Below are 22683 nucleotides of genomic sequence, written 5' to 3'. Positions count from 1 at the left end.
ACTCACTCACTCTGAATGACATCAAGCAGCAGTGCTCCATTTGCTGATGGTCTACTGTGGAGAATAGATGATTAGAGCTATCTGTGAACAGTTGCACAGTGAAATAGAAAAATTCTCCCAGGTTGTTCTGCCTGGGGGAGAAGAATGTCTGTGTTAAGACCTCAACCAGCAGTGTTGCCTTCCTCTTACATCATGAAAGAGACGATTCAAGGAGGCAGCCTGGGACAAACTCCCTGCCCACTGCAGCTTGTAGCCTCCGCCAGTCAAGCTGTATCCCATTCACAGCTCTCTGCTGGAGCATCCAACCTGCACTAGGAGGTTGCATACTAGCACACTAGCCTGCCCCATCATATAACCTGAGTATACATACAAGCATACTCGCCTACTCCACCCAGGACCATTAGGTTGCATTATGGCACACTAGCCTCTTTCACCCTGGACCATGAGGCTACACACGAGCATAAGACTATGCTAGCTTCCTATTTATGCAGTAATCATCCATGAAAGAGCCCTTATCTAACACGTTCTTTCACGTGTATTTCTTAATACATCCATCCATGCTGATGTTGAGAAACATCTTGTCCTAAATGAGATTTTTGAACATCTTGAATTCAACATCTCACCTGAGGTATTAGAGGTATGCTGCTAATGCAAGGCTTACCGTCCATCAGTATACACCCTCTTCACAATGTGTGTTCTGGTGAAGATACCCCGTTATTAGTGGTGTTCTGCAGTCTCTTCTTCCAGACAGACATGTCAGAGGACTCTGTGTGACCAGGGTGTTACCACCATGATTCATCTGAATTTCACACAGCCAATTTCACAGCGATGTGTTCCAGCCTCAGCCTCCAGCTTTAGTCTTAATCTCAGCTACAGCATCTGACATCTAACTTTCAGCACCAGCCCCAGCCCAAGTGGAATTAACCTTCAGCCTCCAGTCCAAGTCTCCAGGCCCAGTCTTCAACTCTAGCCACCAGCCCCAGCCCCAGCCCCAGCCCCAGCCCCAGCCTTAGTCACAACCTCCAGTCCAAGCCCCAGCCTTAGTCACAACCTCCAGCCCCAGCCCCAGCCCCAGCCCCAGCCTTAGTCACAACCTCCAGCCCCAGCCCCAACCTTAGTCATAACTTCCAGCCCCAGCCTTAACCACCACCCCAGCTCCAGTCACAGAAACACACAGGTCGGAGCTTGCAGAGGGTGACTTTGCCAAAAGGTGTTATGAAGTAACAACACAGCTGCTGCTGCTGCAGACACATACTGCTTCATTAAATGATAATAAACTGACTTCTCATAAATGTTCCTTAATGAGATGGAGAACTGTACCACGTATTAGGATCTGGATATATCTGTGGCAATTACTGTGATGATAGTGTTGTTGATGATTGTGTCAGACTCAGACATAACGCGAAAGTCGTCACAGGCCTGAAACTTCACTGGGACGCATATGGGAACCAGATACAGCCAAGCTTCAATGTATTCATGCAACATCAATTAGTTATGTGATTTGAGCGAAATGTTCTTTTAGAGTACACACAACATGAACGGAGAGAGAGCGATCACGGGAGCAGTGGAGGAATGACGTCATCCTTTCAACAAGGGAAACAATCCGGGAGCGAGCTCCCGAGTTCCCGAGCGAGCGACAGGCACTTGAATAGCCCAACTTTTAATGTATTCAGGCCGGGCCAGGCCACTAGGATACGAGATACTGGAGTTTATCTGTAACCACTCCGTTTCTATTCATTGGTACTTGCACAAGCTTTCAGTAACGGCGGTTAATTCCGCCAACACGGTTTGGTATCAATCAAGCTCAGCATATTTCTCTTTGAGTCCAACTTTGTAAGGGGTAAGTGTACAATGCCTTTGTATTCACAAACTTCATGTCGGCAATTTTGGTTGATTGGCGCTATTGTTACAGTGAGCCGTATCAATATACCAGATATTTTACTCTCAGGATCCCAGCAATGACAAGAACGGAGTGATTTGAAAGCAGCCGACCGCTGCGACAACCGTGCATTGTTAAACGGCGATAATCATGTAGCACACACTATCACCCACAGTTAACTGATGTCTTTCTTTGGCGTCCATGGCTGTAATTTTCGAACAACTCGTCTGTAGTTCCGAGCAGAGTTCATGTTTCTTTATTAATGACAATGTCAGGGTTAGTAGAACTGTGCAGGAGTATAACCTTCTCGGCGGTAACAGTCCCCGTCACGAAGAAGTAGTAATCCAAGAACTGCTTTTCGATTGTGTTGGCCTTAGCAGGTTTCTTTTTCGAGCATTTTTGTAGCGCGATGGAAATAAAATGATATGATGAAGTAGAACAACGATATCCATCCCCCCCGACTTAACCTATACATATGAATAATTATGCTCTCGACTAATAACCCAGGTCCCTGTATCTGGGCCATCACTATCTTGCTCTGTGGTCTGGGTAAGTCTCCATTCAGGGTTTACTAATGTAGTGCTGACTCTTCTGGTCTGTTCCCCAGGCTCTCCTCGACCTCTGGAAGACTGCATGGACCAGGCCAACCATGAAGAGCCTCAAAGCCAAGTTCAGAAAGAGTGATGTAAGGGACTTTTACTGAGTTTGTTGTTAGTTTGTGTGTACGTGTGTACGTGTGTTTGTGTGTGTATCAGGGAGATGGTTTAATTTTAGAATTTGGGTATTGCATTTGATTGTGGTGGGATGTTTGTTGTAGTGATGATGGGGATGTTGGAGGGCTACTGTGTACAGGTGACATTCATTCATTGATTGCTTCATTTATTCCCTACCGAAAGCAGAGCTTACTGACAAATAGACTGTCATTCTACAGTATGGGATCTGTGACTTGCTTTTGTTGAGTCATACAGACAGAAGTTGGGCTGTCTGGGAATCATACTGGATGGGAGGGACTGTACATGTTGGAAGTCAGGTCAGGCAGGCAGACTTACCACAGGAAGTGACACGCCTGCAAGGCGGGCAGACCTACCACAGGAAATGACGCGCTTGCAGTGGTGACTGGCCATAATCATACAGCTGCTGTTGGGGGTGAGGAGGAGGAAGAGTTGGATCATAATGATAAAAGGTCAAAGTGAAAGGAGGATGAGGAAGAATGAATGAGGATGATGAAGAATGTCATAATGAGTAAGATGAAGACTGTATTGGGAGTGTAACGATGATTATGTAGAATGTAATGATGAGCCATAGTGTAATGATGATGATGATGTAATGACAGCAGTAGTAATGTTAGAGGAGTTTCTTGTACACAGTACAGCTATACTCTAACAGTATCTTATTACGGAAATACAGACAGAGGCAACATATTATGTGGGAGTTCTTAAAGTGAGGGTTGCCTAGAAACGCTATCCTTGTCTTTAGAAAGCTGACTCATATACACACACACACACACACTCATTTCAGTGTTTAACTCTGTCCTACTAGTTGTAGCAAAGCACAAGAGCACATGACCTGTCCTTGTGTCTGTGTGTGTGTGTGTCGGGTGGGGGGGGGGCTTGGCCGGATGTCCTGTACATTGAGACCCTCCAGCCTCGACCCTGACTCCTATTGGCTGATCAATACAGGCCTTGTGTGTGTCATTTTAGATATTGACCATGGTGGGCATGTTTCATAGAGTCTGTCAATCGGCTTCCCGGTCTACAATGTGTGTGTTTGGGGTGGGGGGTGCATGCTTCCAGCCTCATACTACACAGGGCTTTTTATCAAATAATCAAGATCCGCTGAGAGAAAATATCCTCCTGAATCTATTTTAAGTCTGTGTGTCAGTGGTCATGGAGCTGGAATTCACCCCCTTCGCCAGGGTCTCATTCTTTAAGGCGAGGAGAGACTTGGAATGCCAGTATAAATAGTTTGATGAAGTCAGACGTTGGCCCAGCAGCCTTGTACTGTAAGGGTGGTTGAGTTGTGTGAGCCGGGAGGACTGTGATGTTAGCAGTCTGACATTTACATTTAGCAGACGCTCTCATCCGGAGCCACTTACAGTAAGTACAGGGACATTCCCCCTGAGGCAAGTAGGGTGAAGTGCCTTGCCCAAGGGCACAACATCATCCGGCATGGCCAGGAATCGAACCAGCAACCTTCTGAGGAACAGCCCGATTCCCTAACCGCTCATCCATCTGACTCCCACATAGAGCAGGATCCACCACAGGTATTTCAAGCACACACCAGAGGATGAGTTTGAGTTTCACAGAGAGATTCTATACCAGCACGTTGGCGATATGTCCACTGTGCCATACTCACTCTCCTACAGCCATCTCACCATCCCTGTTCCCATACCTCCTGCCTTCACTCAGTGTCATGGTGTTTGGCAGCCCAGACATGAATCCCCTCAGGACTTCACTGGAAAACCAGCCTGACAGCCAGCACAGTGCAGCCACCCAGCCAGCAAGCCAGTCAGCCAATAAGCAAGCACTGGCTCCATGAAGAGTGTTCAAACATGCCTATCGACTGTGTGTGTTTGTACAAATGCAAATACTCTTCAGCTCAGACACAGTGGCCTATAGGTTATTGTACTGGAACCTGCGATGTTGTGCTAAACACTTTAGAGGCCACCAGACTGGCCTCTAAGGTGTATGCTCAGATGGGATTAGAACCCATTACAACCCTGTTATTTATGGTCTCATTGGCCTGCTGCAGGAGGCACAAATAGGAGCTTGACCTGCTGGCAGGACTCAGATAGAACCGGCTCATTTATGGCTGTGGCTGTATTGACAGTGTCAGATGCAGGCATGGCGGGTTTAGACCAGATTTGAAATCATATCAGAAAAAAACAGATAATAAACCTTCAAGAAGGACAAGAAAAAGCAACCAGGAAAGGTCAGGGAGAAAAATGGAAGAAACATTGGGAGGAGCAATTCAATGAGGGATCTCCAGAGATTTTCGATGTAGATTTGGTTGAGTTCTCCCGTTAAGAATGAGTGTGAAAAGGGACATGCCAACTGGGCTCAGAGCAGGATGTTCAATGTTCTTATTGTTGTAGGGGATCAACAGCAGGTAACTGCTGCAACTGTGCACGTTTGTTCATTTACAGAAGGAGAATTATTCTGTGTGTGTGTGTGAGTCTGTGTGTGTGGTGCGAGAGGAGGGAGAAATGGCGTGGACCACAGGAGAAGAGAGAGAGAGAGAGGATAGAGAGTTGGTGCTACAGTCTCCCTAGTGTGTCTGTGGCCACTAGCCAAGCACATTCCCAGAAAACAGCTTACACTGGCTGCCTTGCAAACACCAATCAGAAACCATCCTATGTTGTCTGCCTTGCATTCACCAATCAGAACCCTGCTTACATGATCTGCCCTGCACTCACCAATACAGTAATCCAGTCCCTGTCTTCGGTCTACTCTGCTTCTAGTGCCTGTGTTTCTATTGTTCTGTTCTATAATTCTACACATGCCCTGCTACCCATCTGAGATCAGACGGATTATACTGGGCATGTTCCATCACACACACACGCAACCCCCCAGACTGCAGACTGTGTGTCCTGATTCGTGTGTGTGCTGGATTATCCCCCCTTCTCTTCCCAAACACACAGCTGTCTTAATAGTTTACAGAGACCCCCCCCCCCCCCCCCCCCCACACACACACACACACATGCATAACACTGTCTTTCTCTTTACCGTCTCTCTCTGATATCTTGCTGGCATCTCTTTCTTTCTCCCTCTCTCCCTCTCAGTCTCTCTCCATCCCTTTCCTTCAACTTGCTGGCTGTCTGCCCTGTTACAGATTGATTGTTGGGGGCAGGGTGCGGTGGAGTGTCTGTGTGTCGGGAGGGGGGTGGGGGGGGGGGGCGTAAACCAGCAACATCAGGCAGAGATTAATATTGGGGGTTGCTCTTGGGGGGACCTCCCAATCCAACACAGGCAGATAGCTATTAAAGCCATCTGTATCTCAAATGATCACTGGCCTGAGTTCTATGTTAATGTGTTACTGTATCTCTATGATCACCAGGCTAAGACTGCATTTTACCGTATCTTGACATTTATAGTACTGTAATCACGACTTGGTTTAAGAGGATTTCACTGGAGGAGGTTGTGATGAGTGCTGTCTGAGAAGTCACTGCATGTTCATCTGCAGTGATGGCATCTTACCTCCACCACCTCCACCCCCTACTAGGCCTGGCCTCATTTAATCTGCTCTTTTCTGGCCATGTCTGGTCTAATTTTGTTTGGCCTGGCCTGATCTGGTGTGTTCTGGTACAGGTTAGTTGGATAGCCTGGTGTAGTAAAGCAGAGGAAGCCCAGCTGGACAGGCAGCAGCCTGGTTGCAGGGTGCTGTCGGTCTGTCCAGTTCAACCAGGCTCAGTTATGACAGGGCAGGCCTGCCCAGGAAGCAGAGCAGGAAGTCCAGTCCTAAGGTCAGCCTACAGCTCCAACTCTGCTCCTCTCCTCCCAGGACTTATGTGGATTATGTTCTGTAGTTCTCCATGTGTGTGTGTGTGTGTGAGAGGGAGAGGAATATGTGTTTTCCTTGCTGGCATTCTTCGACATACTCCTCCCCTTGGGGTCATCAGCACTGTTGTGTATTTATAGACCAGGAAATGCTATTTGTGTAAGAGGATGTGTAAAACGTAAGTTATTTATAATGAAGGCATCAGACCTCACGCTGTACTCTGCATCTGGACCCATCTGTTCCCATCGGCACACCAGACACTGTTCAAAGAACTTTTGACTAATTAACGCTGGACATGTAAATATGACTTGTTAGCTAACATGTAAATGTGGCTCGTTAGCTAATATGTCAATTAAGTTAGCTGACTGTAGCAAATTAGCAATGCAAAACCCTAATTAAACGGAATATTTTGTCAGTGAATTACAGGACCCTTATGTCCACCCTCTCTCCTTCTGAAACTCACATTATTACAGGAATAATTCCTCATTATAGGAAACACAGATACGCTGTTAGAGTTGTGTATAATTTGTAGAGAGAAGTTATAGTTTATGTGCTAGATGAACTCTGTTGAAGGTTTTCACCGACGCCTTTATGTCTTCAGTCTTTATTACAACAGTAAAAACGATAGACCACATTCTTTTACCATGTTGATAGAGCTCATCAAGACCTTTTTAAAATGATATATATAAAACTAAATCATTTTTGCCTAATGTCACTTACGCCCCTCCTGCTCCAAGCCCTGATAATATGAAAGGTCTAGACTGTGTAGCTCTCAGTTTTACATTACATTTAGTCATTTAGCAGAGAGCTTTACAAGAGAAAGCTTTACAAAAAGTGCATAGGTCAATGATCACAAACAATGAGATAGCCCCAAAAACATTGTGGGTAGCCAAAACATGAAGCATACATTGTGAAAAGCAAATAAGTGCCAATGGGTGGAACCAGAACAACATGTAGTTAAACAAATAACAATTAAAGAACATGATCCTCTAAAGTGCTCGAGTGTAGCTGGAGGAAGCAAGCAACAGTAATATCATTCACAGTGAGTACAAGCAGTTAAATCAGTTAAGAACAAGTGCAGTGAGTCCCTCAATAAGTATCATTGTGTTCCTGGAGGCAATACTCTAACATCTGATCCAGCACATCTTTCTTAAGTGCCGTTAAGCATCTTTCTTGTGGTACTTAAGAAGAACCAGGAAAGAGCCAGGGACACGGAGAGACACTTGAGACCACAGTCTGATAGCTCCTGCTGGGGCTGGACTTGTTGTTGGGTACTGTTGTGTTGTTCTGGTGGTGTTGTGTCGTAGCATACCAGTCTATCTCTGATATAAACCACATGGTGTGACTGGAACCCTGCAACTCCTTATTATGGGATGTCTCAAGAGTCTGGGTAAACAAGAGTCAACTGGAGAAGACCTAAGCGCATTCAGCTGTTGCTGGGTAGAGTGTGTTCTTTTTATTTAAACCTGCATATCAATTTGAGTTAATAGATAAGAGACCAGTGAAAGGTATATATGTGTTTGTGTACTAGTGTGAGCAGTGTGTATGTATTGTAACATGTACACACACACACACACACACTAGCCCATTCAACTTTCTTTCCCATTGTCACAACCTTGTGCAGAATGAATCTATTTATTGAGCCAAAGCAATTAGGTGTGCAGTGTGTTGTTGTCCGGGGGAAATAGCCTGTAGTGGTTATCTGGACCACTCCGTTTCTCATTCCACCAAAAGTGAGTTGATGAATGCACTGTCATGTCTGTCTGTCTGTCTGTCTGTCTGTCTGTCTGTCTCTGTGCATCCCTCCCTTTATCTCTGCCTCCCTGCTTGTCTCACTGCACCCCTCTCCACCTCTAGTGCCTCATTTTCTGTGTGTCTGCCTTCCTTTCTCTCTGCCTGGATTCATGTCTGTCTGTCTGTCTGTCTGTCTGTCTCTGTCTCTTGCAACACACATGCATACTGCATCATTGGGGATCTGGTTCCCAGTGAAAGCGATTTAAACAAAGCAGACGCCGTCGACATTGTGTTGGTCAAGGAAGAGGAGCTCTCTCTTTCTCTGTGTGTGTGTGTGTGTGTGTGTGTGTGCTTGTTTCTTGGTTAGAAATGCGAGGCAGACACGAAACGCACAGACACAAGTCTGGCAACCTATGAGAGTCCCGGTGATTCATATCTGTTTTCTTTATGGTCCCTCTTCTCCAAGCCTTTTGCTGATTTAGTTGCTTTTTAAAATGGAAGTTGAAAGGGGCTGAGATTCGAGATTTCGAACGATAACATCCCATTAGGCTGTTGATAGCTGTTACACCATAGTTTCATCATGACTCAGTCCTGAACCATATCACAGAGGATATTTGAATTGATTCTGGTTTTGTGAAAACACATCATAACAAAATATAGACTGTAGACCCCCCCATGTCTTTCTCTCGCTCTCCGCTAACCAGCCCCTTCCTTAGCTATCTCTCTCCCCCTCTCTTTCCCTCTCCTCTCTCCCTCCTTCCTTTTCCCTGGAGGAAGGCTAGTTTCAGATAAGGCCTTTGTGTTTATGTAGTCAGCAGGGTGGAGTGTGTTTGTGCCCCGTCTGTCTCTACCCTCACACTCATTAGGGCGCACAGCCTGCTAGATAACACCGATTTCTTCCTGTTTGGACCCAGAGCTGGTACAAATCCTCAGGGGAGAAACACCAGGGGGAGAGAGACCAGGGACCAGGATCCTACCGTAGCCTCCTCATCAGGAAGCTAATATCTCATCAGCTCGGCTGTCTCCGTCAAGCTCTCGCTCCATCACACAATGACCAGAGCTGTCGGGTCGAGTCCCACGCCGTCCTTCTCCACAGTCTCCTAGAAACGAGAGCAACATAGCATTCCGCTCCATTTGAACCTGTCCAGTAATACAACTCTTAACGTCCTGCCTGTCAGCCAGGCTCAGCTGTGGTAAAGGACATAGCTGTATAGTGCCTCCTATGGGGTTAGCGTTAGCCTACCTCCCAGTGCTACCGTTGTCTTTGCGCTAGCTCGCTAGCGGGGCGAGCTTGTGTACGTTAGCTAGCTCTTGCATTGTGGGCCGCTAACATATGAGGCTGCTGTTCTTTGGGCTCTGTGTCTGCTAATCTCTAATCCCTGTTTACTCAACACTCTCCCTGTCAACACGTGCACCCGTCATCCCAAGCCTGCCTCACTAATCTGTCTCTCACCAACTCTCTCTCTTTCAAGTTCTCTTTCTCTCTAACCTCTCTGTCTCTCCTCTCTCTTCTTTCCATCTCTCTCTCTCTAACTTATTTTTCTCTTTAACCTCTCTTCCTCTCTCTTACCTCTATCTGCTCAATCCCTCTCTCTTTCTGTCTATCTGTAATAAAGTCACTTGATATTTCTAACTTTGCGCTAACCTCTCAGTGTGCCGGAGTGCTGGTATCAGTGGTCTGGCTATTCCAGGCTCCAAACCACCACTCTGCAGAGTCCTATTACCCTGCCTGCCAAACATAGTCACACATCAACCTCTCACACCTTACTCATCTACTTTCTCTGGCCTGTGTGTGTGTGTGTGTGTGTGTGGGAGAGAGAGTGTGCGCGCGTGTCCCGGAGGTCACCAGGTGCACGTCCACACTCCACAGTATCCTAATGCTGTGTGCTGCAGCACGGCAGGCAGGCTTGTCGGCTGCTGCAGCAGGAGCTTACAGCACAGGAGCACCAGCACGTTGGGAGTCTCCACTGTGTGTCTCAGGCATACATCACTATCTGCACACAAGCCTTTATTGGTGGGGGTTTCTAACGAGGTCAAGAAATGGACTGTAATCGCTCCCTCGGGACGAGGAAGTATTCTCTCTGAAATATGAATCCCTTCTTCCACACGAGGGACGAGCTTATTGTAGCCTGAGGCTGGGCTCGAGATTGTCTGTAGGTAAACCTTGATGCCACAAGTCATTACCGTGACCATGGACCATGACGACGGAGGTCTGTGTTCCTGAGTGGATCAGGTTCCGCCCGTCCTTTTGTTTGGAGGATGACAATGTGTGTTAGTGTGTGAAACTTGCCGCTTGGAACATCAGGCACATGGCTCCCGTCTCCCATGGAAACCACTTAATGTGGAGATGCATGTAGGAGTACAAGACGCCCTTGCAACACTGGGAGATGGATGGAGTGTATTACCACTAAGAAGCTCCTGTCATAGCTGGAAAGCCCCGAAAGGAACACAACTTTAAATGACTTTTATTTTCTCTCCTTTTCTCTCTCCTTGGGCTCTTTGTTCCCTTTATCCCACCCCCACCCTCTCTTTGCCCTGCCTTTATCTCTCCTCTACCCATCTCCTCCCCCATCCCCATCTCTCTGTCTCATTCTCTCCATCCCCTCCTCACCCTGTTTGCCCCTCCCCCTCCCAGGCCCATGAGTGGAATAAGAATGACGAGCGCCTGCTGGCGGCAGTGGAACACGGGGAGGTGGACAAAGTCGCCGCCTTGCTGGCCAAGAAGGGGGCTAGCGCTGTCAAGCTGGACAGTGAGGGCAAGTCAGCGTGAGTATTGACAGTGAGAGTTAACGCCTCCTCTGTCTTCCACAGAAACACTAGTGGGTTACCCGGCACCATGTCTGTTAACATGAGTGGGAGGCCAGTTGAAGTCCTCTGTCGATTGCTCTCTCTCTCTCTCTGGTCTCTCTCTCTCTCTTGCTCTCTCTCTCTGGTCTCTCTGGTCTCTCTCCGGTCTCTCTGGTCTCTCTTTCTCTGGTCTCTCTGGTCTCTCTCTCTCTCTCTCTGGTCTCTCTCTCTGGTCTCTCTGGTCTCTCTCTCTCTCTCTCTGGTCTCTCTCTCTCTGGTCTCTCTGGTCTCTCTCCGGTCTCTGGTCTCTCTCTCTCTCTCTCTGGTCTCTCTCTCTCTCTTCTCTCTCTGGACATTGTTAATGTTTGACCTCTTTGACTGCTGAAACACGACACCACTGACCTACATAGACTCCCTGGTCCTTACGGGCGCACGCACACACACACACACACACACACATATACATGCATGCTGTGTTACATACACACAAACATATATCTAAGCACACACAGTGTTGTTGATGTTGTGGTTGTCGTCTCCAGCCTCCATGTTGCTGTGACACGGGGCCAGATTGAGTGTCTGTCTGCCCTCCTGGCCCATGGAGCAGACCTGTCCATCACAGATGCCTCAGGTCTGAACCACCCCTGCCACTACATCACCCACAATGCACCACCAGTAGCCTAGTCCACGGCTGACTTGTCTTGGTGTTTAGGTGAAGCATTATCATCTGTGGTGCTTCTTTCAACATTAGGCTAGTAGGTAGTCTGCTGTAGTCTTGTGTGTAGCCCGAGCAGGGCTATATGTAACCAGGTTTCTGCTGCAGGTCTGAGTGCTCTACACCTAGCTGCCAAACACAACCATCAGGAGTGTGCCAAGAAGCTGGTCCAGGTAGAGGCAGTGTGTGTGTGTGGGTGAGGGGGGGGGGGGGGTGCGTGGACCTGAATTGACTGACTGTAATAATTCCAGACGCAAAGGTGAGGTCTCCCTGTGGGCTAATGAAGTGTGTGTGCATGTGTGTTGCAGAGTAAATGTGCAGTCGATACTGTGGACGCCTCAGGAAGAACTCCCCTCCATCACGCAGGTAAGAGCAGTGACGAGGACCCTGAGTGTTGTTCCACAGTGCGTGTCTGTGTGTGTCTGTGTCCTGTAGGCACAGACTCACTGACCTTTTCCTTTGCCCTCAGCTGCCAGTGGGAGTGCTCCAATTGCCCTGCTGTTGTGTGAATACAAGAGCCCTGTCAGTCTACAAGATGCTGTATGTGCTACATTACTGATGGAATGTGCCCGTGCCCTACCTTTCCGTCTGTGAGAATGTGTGTGTGTGTGTGTCTGCGGGCTTGTCTGTGTGCTCACGTTCGAGTCGATATGCGTGTTATGTTGTGGGAATGGAGGCTTTTAGGACGTCAATCCATACCTGTGGTCTTTCTGTTTTACACACACGCAAACACACACACACACACACACACACACACACACACACAGTAGCACATTCACATGCTTGTGAATGTGATGCCTTTGTTTTTACCAGTGGAATTAAGTGCAGCCAAGGGCTATATAAATATATACATGAATGTCTGGGAGGAGTTTCACAGTGTGGTTGGTTACTGGCTGTGTTTGAACGTCTGTCTGTCTGTCTGTCTGTCTGTCTGTCTGTCTGTCTGTCTGTCTCCTCACTCCCCCCACCCCACCCCTTCTCTATTAACGTCTTCCCCATTCCTTTTTCATCTCCACTGTCCTCATCTACTCTGTGAGTTCTTCATACTGCGAGGCTAGGAAACCACTGGGAAATGACACACCACACGAAAGCCCCCAAACAGACAGGGCTCTGGTTCCTCAGCAACCCTGTGGGTGTTTGTCTGCTGGAACACCGAGGAGCCCAGGCAGTCAAAGCATGTACACAAGCCCTTCCAGACCATGTAGCAGATCTGTATGTTATGGTGTGTGCATCTGTGTGTGCTTGTGTTCTTCATTGGTCCACACCCTCTGTTGGCGTCAGTACTGGTGACCACGGCTGTTTCACCAGGAACAGCCATCTCACACCCTTGCCAGAGCTCTTACCACACAGACGCTGTACTCAGTCTAGCCTGCTCTCACCTGTCCATCATCACGTCACCATGGCGACTGCTGGGTTATTATGGTCTGTAGCTGGGTAACTGCTGGAATGTGCCACGGGCCTGGGGTTGAATCTGTCACCGTGGTGATACAACCATGCCTTTTTAGGACATGGAGGGTTCTATTAAAACAGCGTGTCACTTCCTGTACCCGGAGGTGTGAGTAGGGGGACCAGGCTTCCTGCTTTACTGCAGGACTAACTGCACAACCTTTGGATCCCATATCCCATATCATTGAGACGATATCTGGCATTTTGATTGTTCTCTAGTTCAGGAGAGACTCTCTTCTGCCCATGTCATAGGCCCAACAGGCAACATTGACCAGCAAGTCACAAATGATGCAGATTACATGATGGTTCTGTACTAACACAGAGGATGCAGCACAAAGTATTGCAGCTAGAACATAAACTGGGAAACGACTTCTAACTGGTGAAGACGCTGCAACTCCATTATCAGCTAGGTTTTTTTTTCTTTGCCGTTGTCACAAGGTTTCAAAGTTCTTCCTCAGTTTTACGAGGGGGGGTGGGGGTGGGTGGGATAGACCAAAGTTTATATAAACACTTTTACAGTAATCCATAGAAAGTTCCTTCAACTAAATGTTTACTAATTGGTTTCTTTAAGATGCATAAAAAAATACAATTCTAACAATTCTGTTAAGTCCTATAAATTGCTGTTGTGTGCTGCTGAATCAAGCAGAGGGCAAGTATAGAGGTCATGAGCTTAAAGGGCAGAAGAGACATGTTTGTTTTTGAAGTTAGACGTTGTCAAGGTCGCTTTATTTGGTACCCGTAGGTAAAATTGTTTTACAGATAAATATAATTTTGTTGTCCAGAAAAAACACATACAAGACACAACAATTCACAACAAATGTACCAGTTAATAACATCATGACAGGCTGCACCAAACACATGCATATCCCTTCTAGCTATTGCACACTAAAACATCTCTCCTCTTATTATTATTTAAAACCTCAATTGCCACAGGAACAAATGTATTCCTGTAGCGTTTCGTTTTCCATCTCATATCATTGTTTGGAACTACCTCTCAGCATTGGTAATGTGTCCCCTATAGTTCGTTGTGCTGGATCATTTGTTAGGATGTAGTCTCCCGAGGTGTAAGTGCCCTGCACAGGAAAGCACTCTTTTTCCTTCCTCATTGTCTCCCCCCCCCCCCACACTTTCTCCCTATCCCTCTCTATCTCTCATCTCCCTCTCTCTGGAGTGCTCGTTAGTGGTCTCTGACATTGCTGTCGAACGTGTGTGTGTGTGTGCGTGCAGGAGGGTCTCAGTCCCTTGCTGCTGTCAGCCAGACATGCTCATGCTGACGTGTGCAGCGTCCTGCTGGACTGGGGGGCCGACATCAACACGTGTGACCACAACGGCAGGTAGGGATTCGTCAGACTCGCGTGCACAAACACTCGACGGTGGTAATCGATGATGGTGACAATCATGCTGTGTGTGTGTGTGCCTCACAGGACAGCAGTGATGCTGGCTAGTGAGTCCAGCAGTGGTTCGGCCGTAGAGGTTCTGGTCCAGAGAGGGGCGGACCTGCGTGCTGTCGACTCACTGGGTCATGATGTCATGCACTACGCCAAGCTGTCTGGGAGCAGCCATGTTAAAGCTCTGCTCACTGCTGCCCTGCACACGCACTCTCAACCAGGTGAGAAACACACGACAGGCCTGTTCACACCAAGGACCATAACCATGACGATAACTATGTTTGCATCTACACCAACGTGGGCGATTAGCTTCTCCACTAAGTCATCTGCCATTTGAAATAGGCGAGCGCTTTAAATTTGGATGGATTCTGAGTTAATCAGCTGGAAAATTTGGATTTTTTTGAAAGTGATCCCAAAGATTTTGTTCCACTGTATAGTTGTCGTTGTGGTGTGGACCTATTCTTTCTCAATATCAAGCAATTCTTAAAACAATATATTTATAGTTCTAGTTCTCGTCGTCCGTGTGAACGGCCTTTACACTGTGAACCACACAAAACGAGACAAGCTTATTTAGAGTTGGAGTGAGATTGGACAGCGAGATGGTATGGCAACTAGAGAACAGTCTAATTTGAGCACACTGGTAGAGAGAAGAAGGTGAGAGAGATAGAGAGAGGGAGAGATAGAGAGGGAGAGAGAGAGAGATAGTGGGATGAAGAGCCAGAGCCAGAGTTTAGAAATCGCTTTGATGAGACAACCTTTCTCCCCCTTCTCTCCTACCCTCTCTCTACATGTCCCATCTGAGGGTGTTGAAGAGCTGAATTAGCTGAACACTGCACCCTAGAGGTGGATGATGTTCTGTCTGATTCCAGCTCAGTTCTAGAACGCCCTCTAGAGTCTGGCCCTACCTTTTTAAGTTCAGTTTAGTTGTGAAATCTTGTCATTCTAATGGTTCTCTTTTCTCCTTTTTCTCTCTCCTCCTTTCATGTCCTCTTCCTTACAGATAATAAGTCCCCTCTGACCCCCCAGGTAAGACACGTGCCCACCCATAATCCCCCCCCCCCACGCACACACCCATTCAGGTCTGCAGCCACCAATATCTGTGTCAAATGTTACCTTAACTGCTTAAGTGGATTTACTAACAACGAATACAATATTGTATTCATCCAGTAATTCCACATTAACTGTAGTTTTGATTGAGTAATACCACCTGAATTGTAACGACTGAATAAAAGCACCTTTGAAAGGCTTTATGTTTCTGCTTGGATGGGATATTAATGTCTGCTGTGCTTTAGTCTTTTGAAATGCCATCACTGACCTTCCGGAGGACAAACCTCTCTGACTAACCTGACTAAAGCTTCTGATCTGCCCATCTATCTTCTTCTGTCTCCTGCTGCTCCCCCACCTGCCCCCCCCCCTCCTCCCCCACCTGCCCCCCCCCCCCCTCCTCCCCCACATGCCCCCCCCCCCCCTCCTCCCCCACATGGCCCTCCCCCACCTGCCCCCCCCCTCCTCCCCCACCTGCCCCCCCCCCTCCTCCCCCACATGGCCCTCCCCCACCTGCCCCCCCCCTCCTCCCCCACCTGCCCCCCCCCCTCCTCCCCCACATGGCCCTCCCCCACCTGCCCCCCCCCTCCTCCCCCACCTGCCCCCCCCCCTCCTCCCCCACATGGCCCTCCCCCACCTGCCCCCCCCCTCCTCCCCCACCTGCCCCCCCCCTCCTCCCCCACATGGCCCTCCCCCACCTGCCCCCCCCCCTCCTCCCCCACCTGCCCCCCCCTCCTCCCCCACATGGCCCTCCCCCACCTGCCCCCCCCCTCCTCCCCCACCTGCCCCCACCCACTCCGCAGCATGGTCAAGCTAGGCTAAGTGATGACGGAAGCACACCAAAAAAACGAAAAGCACCCCCACCTCCTATTAGTCCTCTGCAGGTAAACGCACCTGTCTGTCTGCTCACCGGTCTGTCTTCCCACCTGTCTGCCAATTCCCCTGTCTGTCTGTCTGTCTGTCTGCTCACGTGTCTATTCACCTGTCTGTCTTCCCACCTGTCTGTCTCTGCTCACCTGTCTGTCTTTCTGCATACCTGTCCTATCTGTGTTTGCCTCTATTGGTATTTTCATTTTCTGTCTCTTTGGGTGAATTTGTCAGTCTGTCTGCTTGCTGGCCTGTATGACTTTTGCCTTAGCACTGACCTGTTTGTGAATCTGAGTGTGTCTCTGCATGTCTGTCTGTCAGTGTGTCTGTCTGTCTGTCTGCCTGTCTGTCTGCCTGTCTGTCTGCCTGTTGTGTGATGGCCTCTCTATGGCCCAGTGTTGGACACTGTTCACTAACCTGTTGTGTCTGTATGTGTGTCAGACCCCTGGCCTGGCCTCCCCCCCCTACCTGACCCCCTCCCAAACGCCAGTGTCCTCCAAGAGTAGTGCCTCTAAGAGATTCAACTACCAGGTAGGCAGCTCACCTGTCTGTCTGACCAGAGACCCAGCTCCTGTGTTCAAACACCTGTCTGTCTGTCTACCATACTTGTTTTTCTCTCGTTTTTCCCGTATTCTCCCCTCCCCTAACCTCCCTCCTGCTCCCCCAGGAGGAGGAGGAGCTGAAGGCTGTGGGCATGGCCCTGAGAGGAGATGTGGCCAGACTTCAGGAGGAGAAGAGCATGCTGCTGGAGACCATTGAGGACCTCAAGCAGATCCTGGACCAGGCTGGGGCACCTGAAGACACCCACGCCCAGGTGAGCATTGCTGGATAGGGCTGAATAATAACACACACACACACCAGGACCCAGGTGAGCACAGCATAACCTAGAGGTTAGAATATTAAGCCCAGTTCCAAGACTTCTTTTGTTTTTCTACCGAGTCTCTCCCCTCTTTTGCCCCCCCCCCCCCTCTCTTTTGGGATGTTGTCTTTGTGGTGGAACAGAGAGGTGCTAGTTGCTTCTGTAGTTCTCAGCATGCTCTGACATGTCAGTAAACAGTTGGTTAAAGTCCTGAAAACCATTCTCTGCAGCCGTGTGCACCTGGCAGCTTTGAAGGGTGTTTGTGTGTGTGTGTGTGTGTGTGTCTGTGTGTGCGTGTTTGTGTCTGTGTGTGTGTCTCAGAAACACTCAGTGCTATGCAGGGCTTTCCTAAGGGCGAGTGTGAACATGCAGAGTGGATGAGGACACCTTGAGATTCATCCTTGTAGCTCCTTCCACTAGGCCCTCCTCTGATATTGATGGGCTTTACTTAATGTGATTCTAACGTGTGTGTGTGTGTGTGTGTGTGTGTGTGTGTGTGTGTGTGTGTGAAGGTGGAGGTCAGTGGATCAGCAGCCTCAGCACTGGTCCAGAACCTGCAGGCTCGGATCACTGCTTTGTCCCTGGAGAACCAGCAGCTGGCACAGATCATCAAGGTACCATGACGACCAGACCATAATAGGGGTCAACAGGCCATCCTCCCGTCACTCTCCAGGGCTTAACGTGTCCATCTCTCTTTCTCTCCGTGTACCCTCCCTCCCTCCCTCCCTCCCTCCCTCCCTCCCTCCCTCCCTCCCTCCCTCCCTCCCTCCCTCCCTCCCTCCCTCCCTCCCTCCCTCCCTCCCTCCCTCCCTCCCTCCCTCCCTCCCTCCCTCCCTCCCTCCCTCCCTCCCTCCCTCCCTCCCTCCCTCCCTCCCTCCCTCCCTCCCTTTAGAAGCGCTCGCCCCAGGCCGGCGAGGAGCAGGAGGCGTCTCGGCCCAGCAGCATGGCCTCCAACTCCTCCTTCCATTCCACCCACGAGGGCTTTGACCCGCCCCTTGCCACACAGGCCCCGCCCCCCAGGGAAGACAGGAAGGCCGGAAGGAGAGGGGAGCGGAAGAGGAGGAGGAGGAGGAGGGAGAGCGAGGGGGCCAGGAGGAGGAGATCCGGCTGCTGAGGCAGACGTTGCAGAGCGTCCAGACCAAGCTGCTGGAGAGCCGCCAGGAGAACCGCTCCCTCCAGGCCCTGCTGCAGCCCGAGGAGGAGAGGGGGAGGGGAAGGGGGAGGAGGAGGAGGAGGAGGAGAGGGGGAGGGGTCGAGAGGAAGAGGTGCTGGGGAGCCTGGCGGAGCTGCAGGCCAAGCTGACGGAGACCCAGGAGAGATACCACCAGACCCGGGAGGAGCTGGAGGAGCTGAGGGCACAGCTGGGAAGAGGAGATGGAGATGGAGATGAGAGGCAGGAAGAGATCAAGAGGCAGAAGGCTTGCCTGGAACAAGAAGTGACAAAAATGAAGGCTCAGCTGGACCAATCCGCTGCTGCGGGAGAGCGGGCGAAGGGGCAAATCAGAGAGTTGGAGGCGGGGCTGAAGGAGGCGTTGGAGGCGGGGCCAGGCGAGCAGTACAGGGAGGCGCAGGAGGAGATCCAGATGTTACAGGAAGCGCTGAGGGGGACCGTTCCTGTGGAGGCGGCGGCCAGGGACTTTGAGCAGATGAAGACTGAGCTGAACAATGTGATCTCTGGCCTGCAGCTTCGTCTGTTGGAGCTGTCACACTCATACAGGTAGACCTAACCCTCAACCCCAGCCCTACAGGTAGACCTAACCCTCAACCCCAGCCCTACAGGTAGACCTAACCCTCAACCCCAGCCCTACAGGTAGACCTAACCCTCAACCCCAGCCCTACAGGCAGACTTAACCCTCAACCCCAGCCCTACAGGTAGACCTAACCCTCAACCCCAGCCCTACAGGTAGACCTAGCCCTCAACCCCAGCCCTACAGGTAGACCTAACCCTCAACCCCAGCCCTACAAGTAGACCTAACCCTCAACCCCAGCCCTACAAGTAGACCTAACCCTCAACCCCAGCCCTACAGGTGGGCTTATCCCTGGTGAGTCTCTTCACGAGTTATGGGGAGCCACCCTAATGCTCAGCCATGTCAACTTTGTGTCCCTCCCTGCTTCCCAGTGAGACCAAGAGTGAGCTGAGCTCCACACGCAGCCAGCTGGAGGAGGTCAGAGCCAGCCAGGCCGGGGCTGAGGCTGAGAGAGTGGCCCCCCGTGACCAGGAGGACCTGCAGGAGGCGCTCAGGAGCAAGGTGGACGAACTGCTGGCCTCCCTGGCCGAGGCAGAGAAGAAGAGCACTGCTGCCCAGCAAGAGATCACAATCCTTACACAGGAAGCCGAACTACAAGCACAAAGCACTGTGTCACTGGCAGACCATACCCAGGTGGTGGCATCGCTAGGCAACGCCATCAAAGAGCTGGAGGCCCAGTCGGACTCGCTGAGGCAGCAGCTGTCCCAGAGGGCCTTGCAGGTAGACGCGTTGCAGAACCGCCTCACCGTGGAGAAGGACGTCACCCCTGACGACACGGTGTCTCGGCTGGAACACCAGCAGATGAGGCAGGGCCTGGAGGGCGAGGTGGGCCGTGTGACGCAGCTCCTCCAGGGGGCCCTGCGCAAGCAGGATGAGATGGCCCTGGAGGCGGCCGCCGCGTGGCAGGAGGCCCGGGAGGCGAGGGAGGAGAAGGAGGGGCAGCGGGAGCTGCTCCTGGCCAGGGAGAAGGAGGTGCAGGTCCTGAGCTCCAGGCTGGCAGAGGCCCAGGATGGTGTGTCTCAGCTGAAGAACCTGGTTGAGAACCATGTCAGCTCAGAGAGAGAGAAGAACAAGAGGGTGGGTGGAACTTGTTTAACTGCATGCTCATATGGTTCTTCCCATTGGCACTTATTTGATTTTTCACAATGTATGCTTCATATTTTAGCTACGCACCCGTTGTTATGATCAGTGACCTATGCACTTTTGTAAAGCTCGCTTTGGATAAAAGCGTCTGCTAAATGAATACATGTAATGTAAATGTGGGTGGACATCTGGCTCTGCTGTATGTGTACAATCAGTCATTGAATCAAAAATATGGATAAATTAATCATCATAAATCGAAAACGATTTTCTGTTTCCCAGATTGATGACCTGTCAAGAGAGGTGGGGAAGCTGAAGGACGCCTTAAACAGCCTATCACAGCTGTCCTATAGCTCGAGCTCCCCCAAGAGACAGCAGAACCAACAGTTGGAGACGGTGCAGCAGCAGGTTAAACAGCTCCAGTACCAGCTAGCTGTGAGTGCTGTTATAATCATCATAAACATGCTAACAGCTAGTTTTGATGTCCTATTGTTATCCTCATGAACATGCTAACAGCTAGGGGTGGGGGCTACTATTATCATCATGAATAGGCTAGCAGCTAGCCGTCAGCGCGACTAGGAGCTAACTGCTGTTTTACCTGGCAGTGATTGTGGGTTGACTAACCTGTTGCTGTATGTTTAGGAGTCGAAGAAGCAGCACCATGAGATTGTGTCAGTCTACAGAATGCACCTCTTATATGCAGTCCAGGTACGTCCTCCATCGAGCTTCCATCCATCCCTCATGTATCCGTCCTCTACCCGTCCATATACTCATCCATCTATCATCTATTCCTGCACTCCTCAATCCATCTACTGATGTGTCTGTGTTCTTCAGGGTCAGATGGATGAGGACGTGCAAAAGGCTCTAAAGCAGATCCTGATGATGTGCAAGATGCCAGTGCAGACCAAGGGCAGCTGCTGAAATCCTCATCCTCAGTCATCCCAACATCCTGCCCTCCACCCAAGGGCAGCTGCTAAGACTGGACGCCAAACAGAGCAGCCAACCAATCATCAACCCTACTGCCAAGCTGTCAGCCAATCATAGACCAGGGGACGTCCTGCATCTTTACCAATCAACAGTCTCACACAATCTAATAACATATCAGGATTTTAGCAAATTATGTCCTTTTTCTACTGAAACTGTTTCCCACCATTTTCTTAACCAATCACTAGTATCTTGACACTATCTCAACCAATCAGTACAAAGGCACTGTCTCACCACCACCTCCTGAAGTGATAATACCAATGGCACCATGCGCAGCAACCGTCGATGAGACTCTCAGCCAATCACAAAACCTGGGAAAAGGTGGGGGACGTTTCCTACCAGACGGGGTGGAACAGGTGTCACAGACAGAGTGGCCATGTTGTTGTTGTTGCTATCGATGTGCGTCATCCAACCAGACGAACCCCCTGCTGTGTGACCAGTCACCTCGACACACCAGGGAGGAACATGATTTGCATGCTGTTTTTACAAAATATCTATCCTATATTTTCCTATAAGCACAAACATTTATAAAAAAGTATTTTATTCAAGCGTATGATCCATGTTTTCTCCCAAGATACTGTACTATTTCAGAGGTGAAACATGAAGAGGTTTCATTGCTCTATTTTCTGCAATGTTGTGCCCTCCCCCCCACACGCCACAAGATTTTGTTATTGTGAATGTCATTATGTACTTTTGCTCGTGTTTGTATTTGAGAGCTGTATTGGTCTCTTTTCACCCATAGTTTTTGACTGAACTGAACTAGTCTGCCCTTCTAACCCAGGGCTCCTCCATGTGCATGCCTTGTGTTGGAGTTTTGATAGACCTAGTCTGAGTGTGGAACACTTAGGACCTGACCCTGTCCCTCCTCGGGTCCCCCTGATGATGTAAGACAGCTGTGGCACCGCACTACCGCACAAGTTCGGCAGGGTTTCCTCGGAAACCCTCCAGAAATGTCAGCGTTGATGTTACAGAGCGGGGGGGGCTCATGGAGGAGGTCCTTCACCAGCTTCCCTTTGTAGGGAGACAGAACGTAGCATTAGAATGTTGAACCGTCCGACTGACAGGCTTCACCTGAACCTCACCAAACCTGGGGTAACTAAAGCTGGCCTTGTTTGAGTGGTTGAGGTTAGACACAGAGGAGCGAGGGGAGGGGTGGAGGGGGGGGGGCGGAGGAAGAGGAGAGAAGAGAGAGAGAGGAAGGGAGGAGTTGGGGGGGAAAAGGGAGGGGATGATGAATTTGTCTGGTTTTGCAATGGAAACTAAAATGGTTGTGTATGTCTTCGTTTGCCAATTACTTTGATGTCCAGTTTAATAAATTGTGAAGCCCTTGCCTCTCAGCCTAAACCTTCTCCTCTACCCCTCCGTCTGGTGTGTGTGTGCGTGCATCTGTGAGTATGCACGTGTGTCCTGTGCCGAAGGCTTGATGATTACTCTGTACTTAAATCCTGGCCAAGGCCCCAGGGCTCCAATCAATAACAGTCCATTAGAATGACAGAGAGGGGGCCAGCCAAGCAATGAAGAATAGCCAGGCTTGGATTTCAACACACACACAGACAGACCATTCACGCTGATGTAGGTGGGAGCAGGTGGGAATCATTTGTTCTGTAAAACTAGAATGTCAGAAGTATCTGGTAGAATTATGGTTGTTAGATGGT

The 22683-nt window shown here is 49.7% G+C and overlaps 1 protein-coding gene across 1 annotated transcript; it reads left to right on the top strand.

Annotated features, from left to right (window-relative positions):
• Positions 1–1580: 1580 nt before the first annotated feature.
• On the top strand, positions 1581–21576 carry rai14 (retinoic acid induced 14). The gene is given in 21 exon segments (XM_084687595.1): positions 1581–1840; positions 2487–2564; positions 10746–10876; positions 11440–11528; positions 11721–11785; positions 11921–11978; positions 12082–12152; positions 14286–14392; positions 14483–14667; positions 15447–15472; positions 16294–16374; positions 16799–16888; positions 17025–17171; positions 17729–17830; positions 18109–18255; positions 18258–18437; positions 18440–18933; positions 19336–20041; positions 20327–20479; positions 20687–20752; positions 20879–21576. Coding segments are annotated over 20 exon segments (3021 nt in total). The 5' UTR covers positions 1581–1840; positions 2487–2528; the 3' UTR covers positions 20966–21576.
• The last annotated feature ends 1107 nt before the right edge of the window (positions 21577–22683 follow it).

Source organism: Hypomesus nipponensis, chromosome 22 (genome assembly GCF_054491055.1).
Source record: "Hypomesus nipponensis isolate SF chromosome 22, ASM5449105v1, whole genome shotgun sequence".
Classification (NCBI taxonomy): domain Eukaryota; kingdom Metazoa; phylum Chordata; class Actinopteri; order Osmeriformes; family Osmeridae; genus Hypomesus; species Hypomesus nipponensis.
Note: the sequence above shows the minus strand (reverse complement) of the source record. Positions and strands in the feature narration are given on the sequence as shown.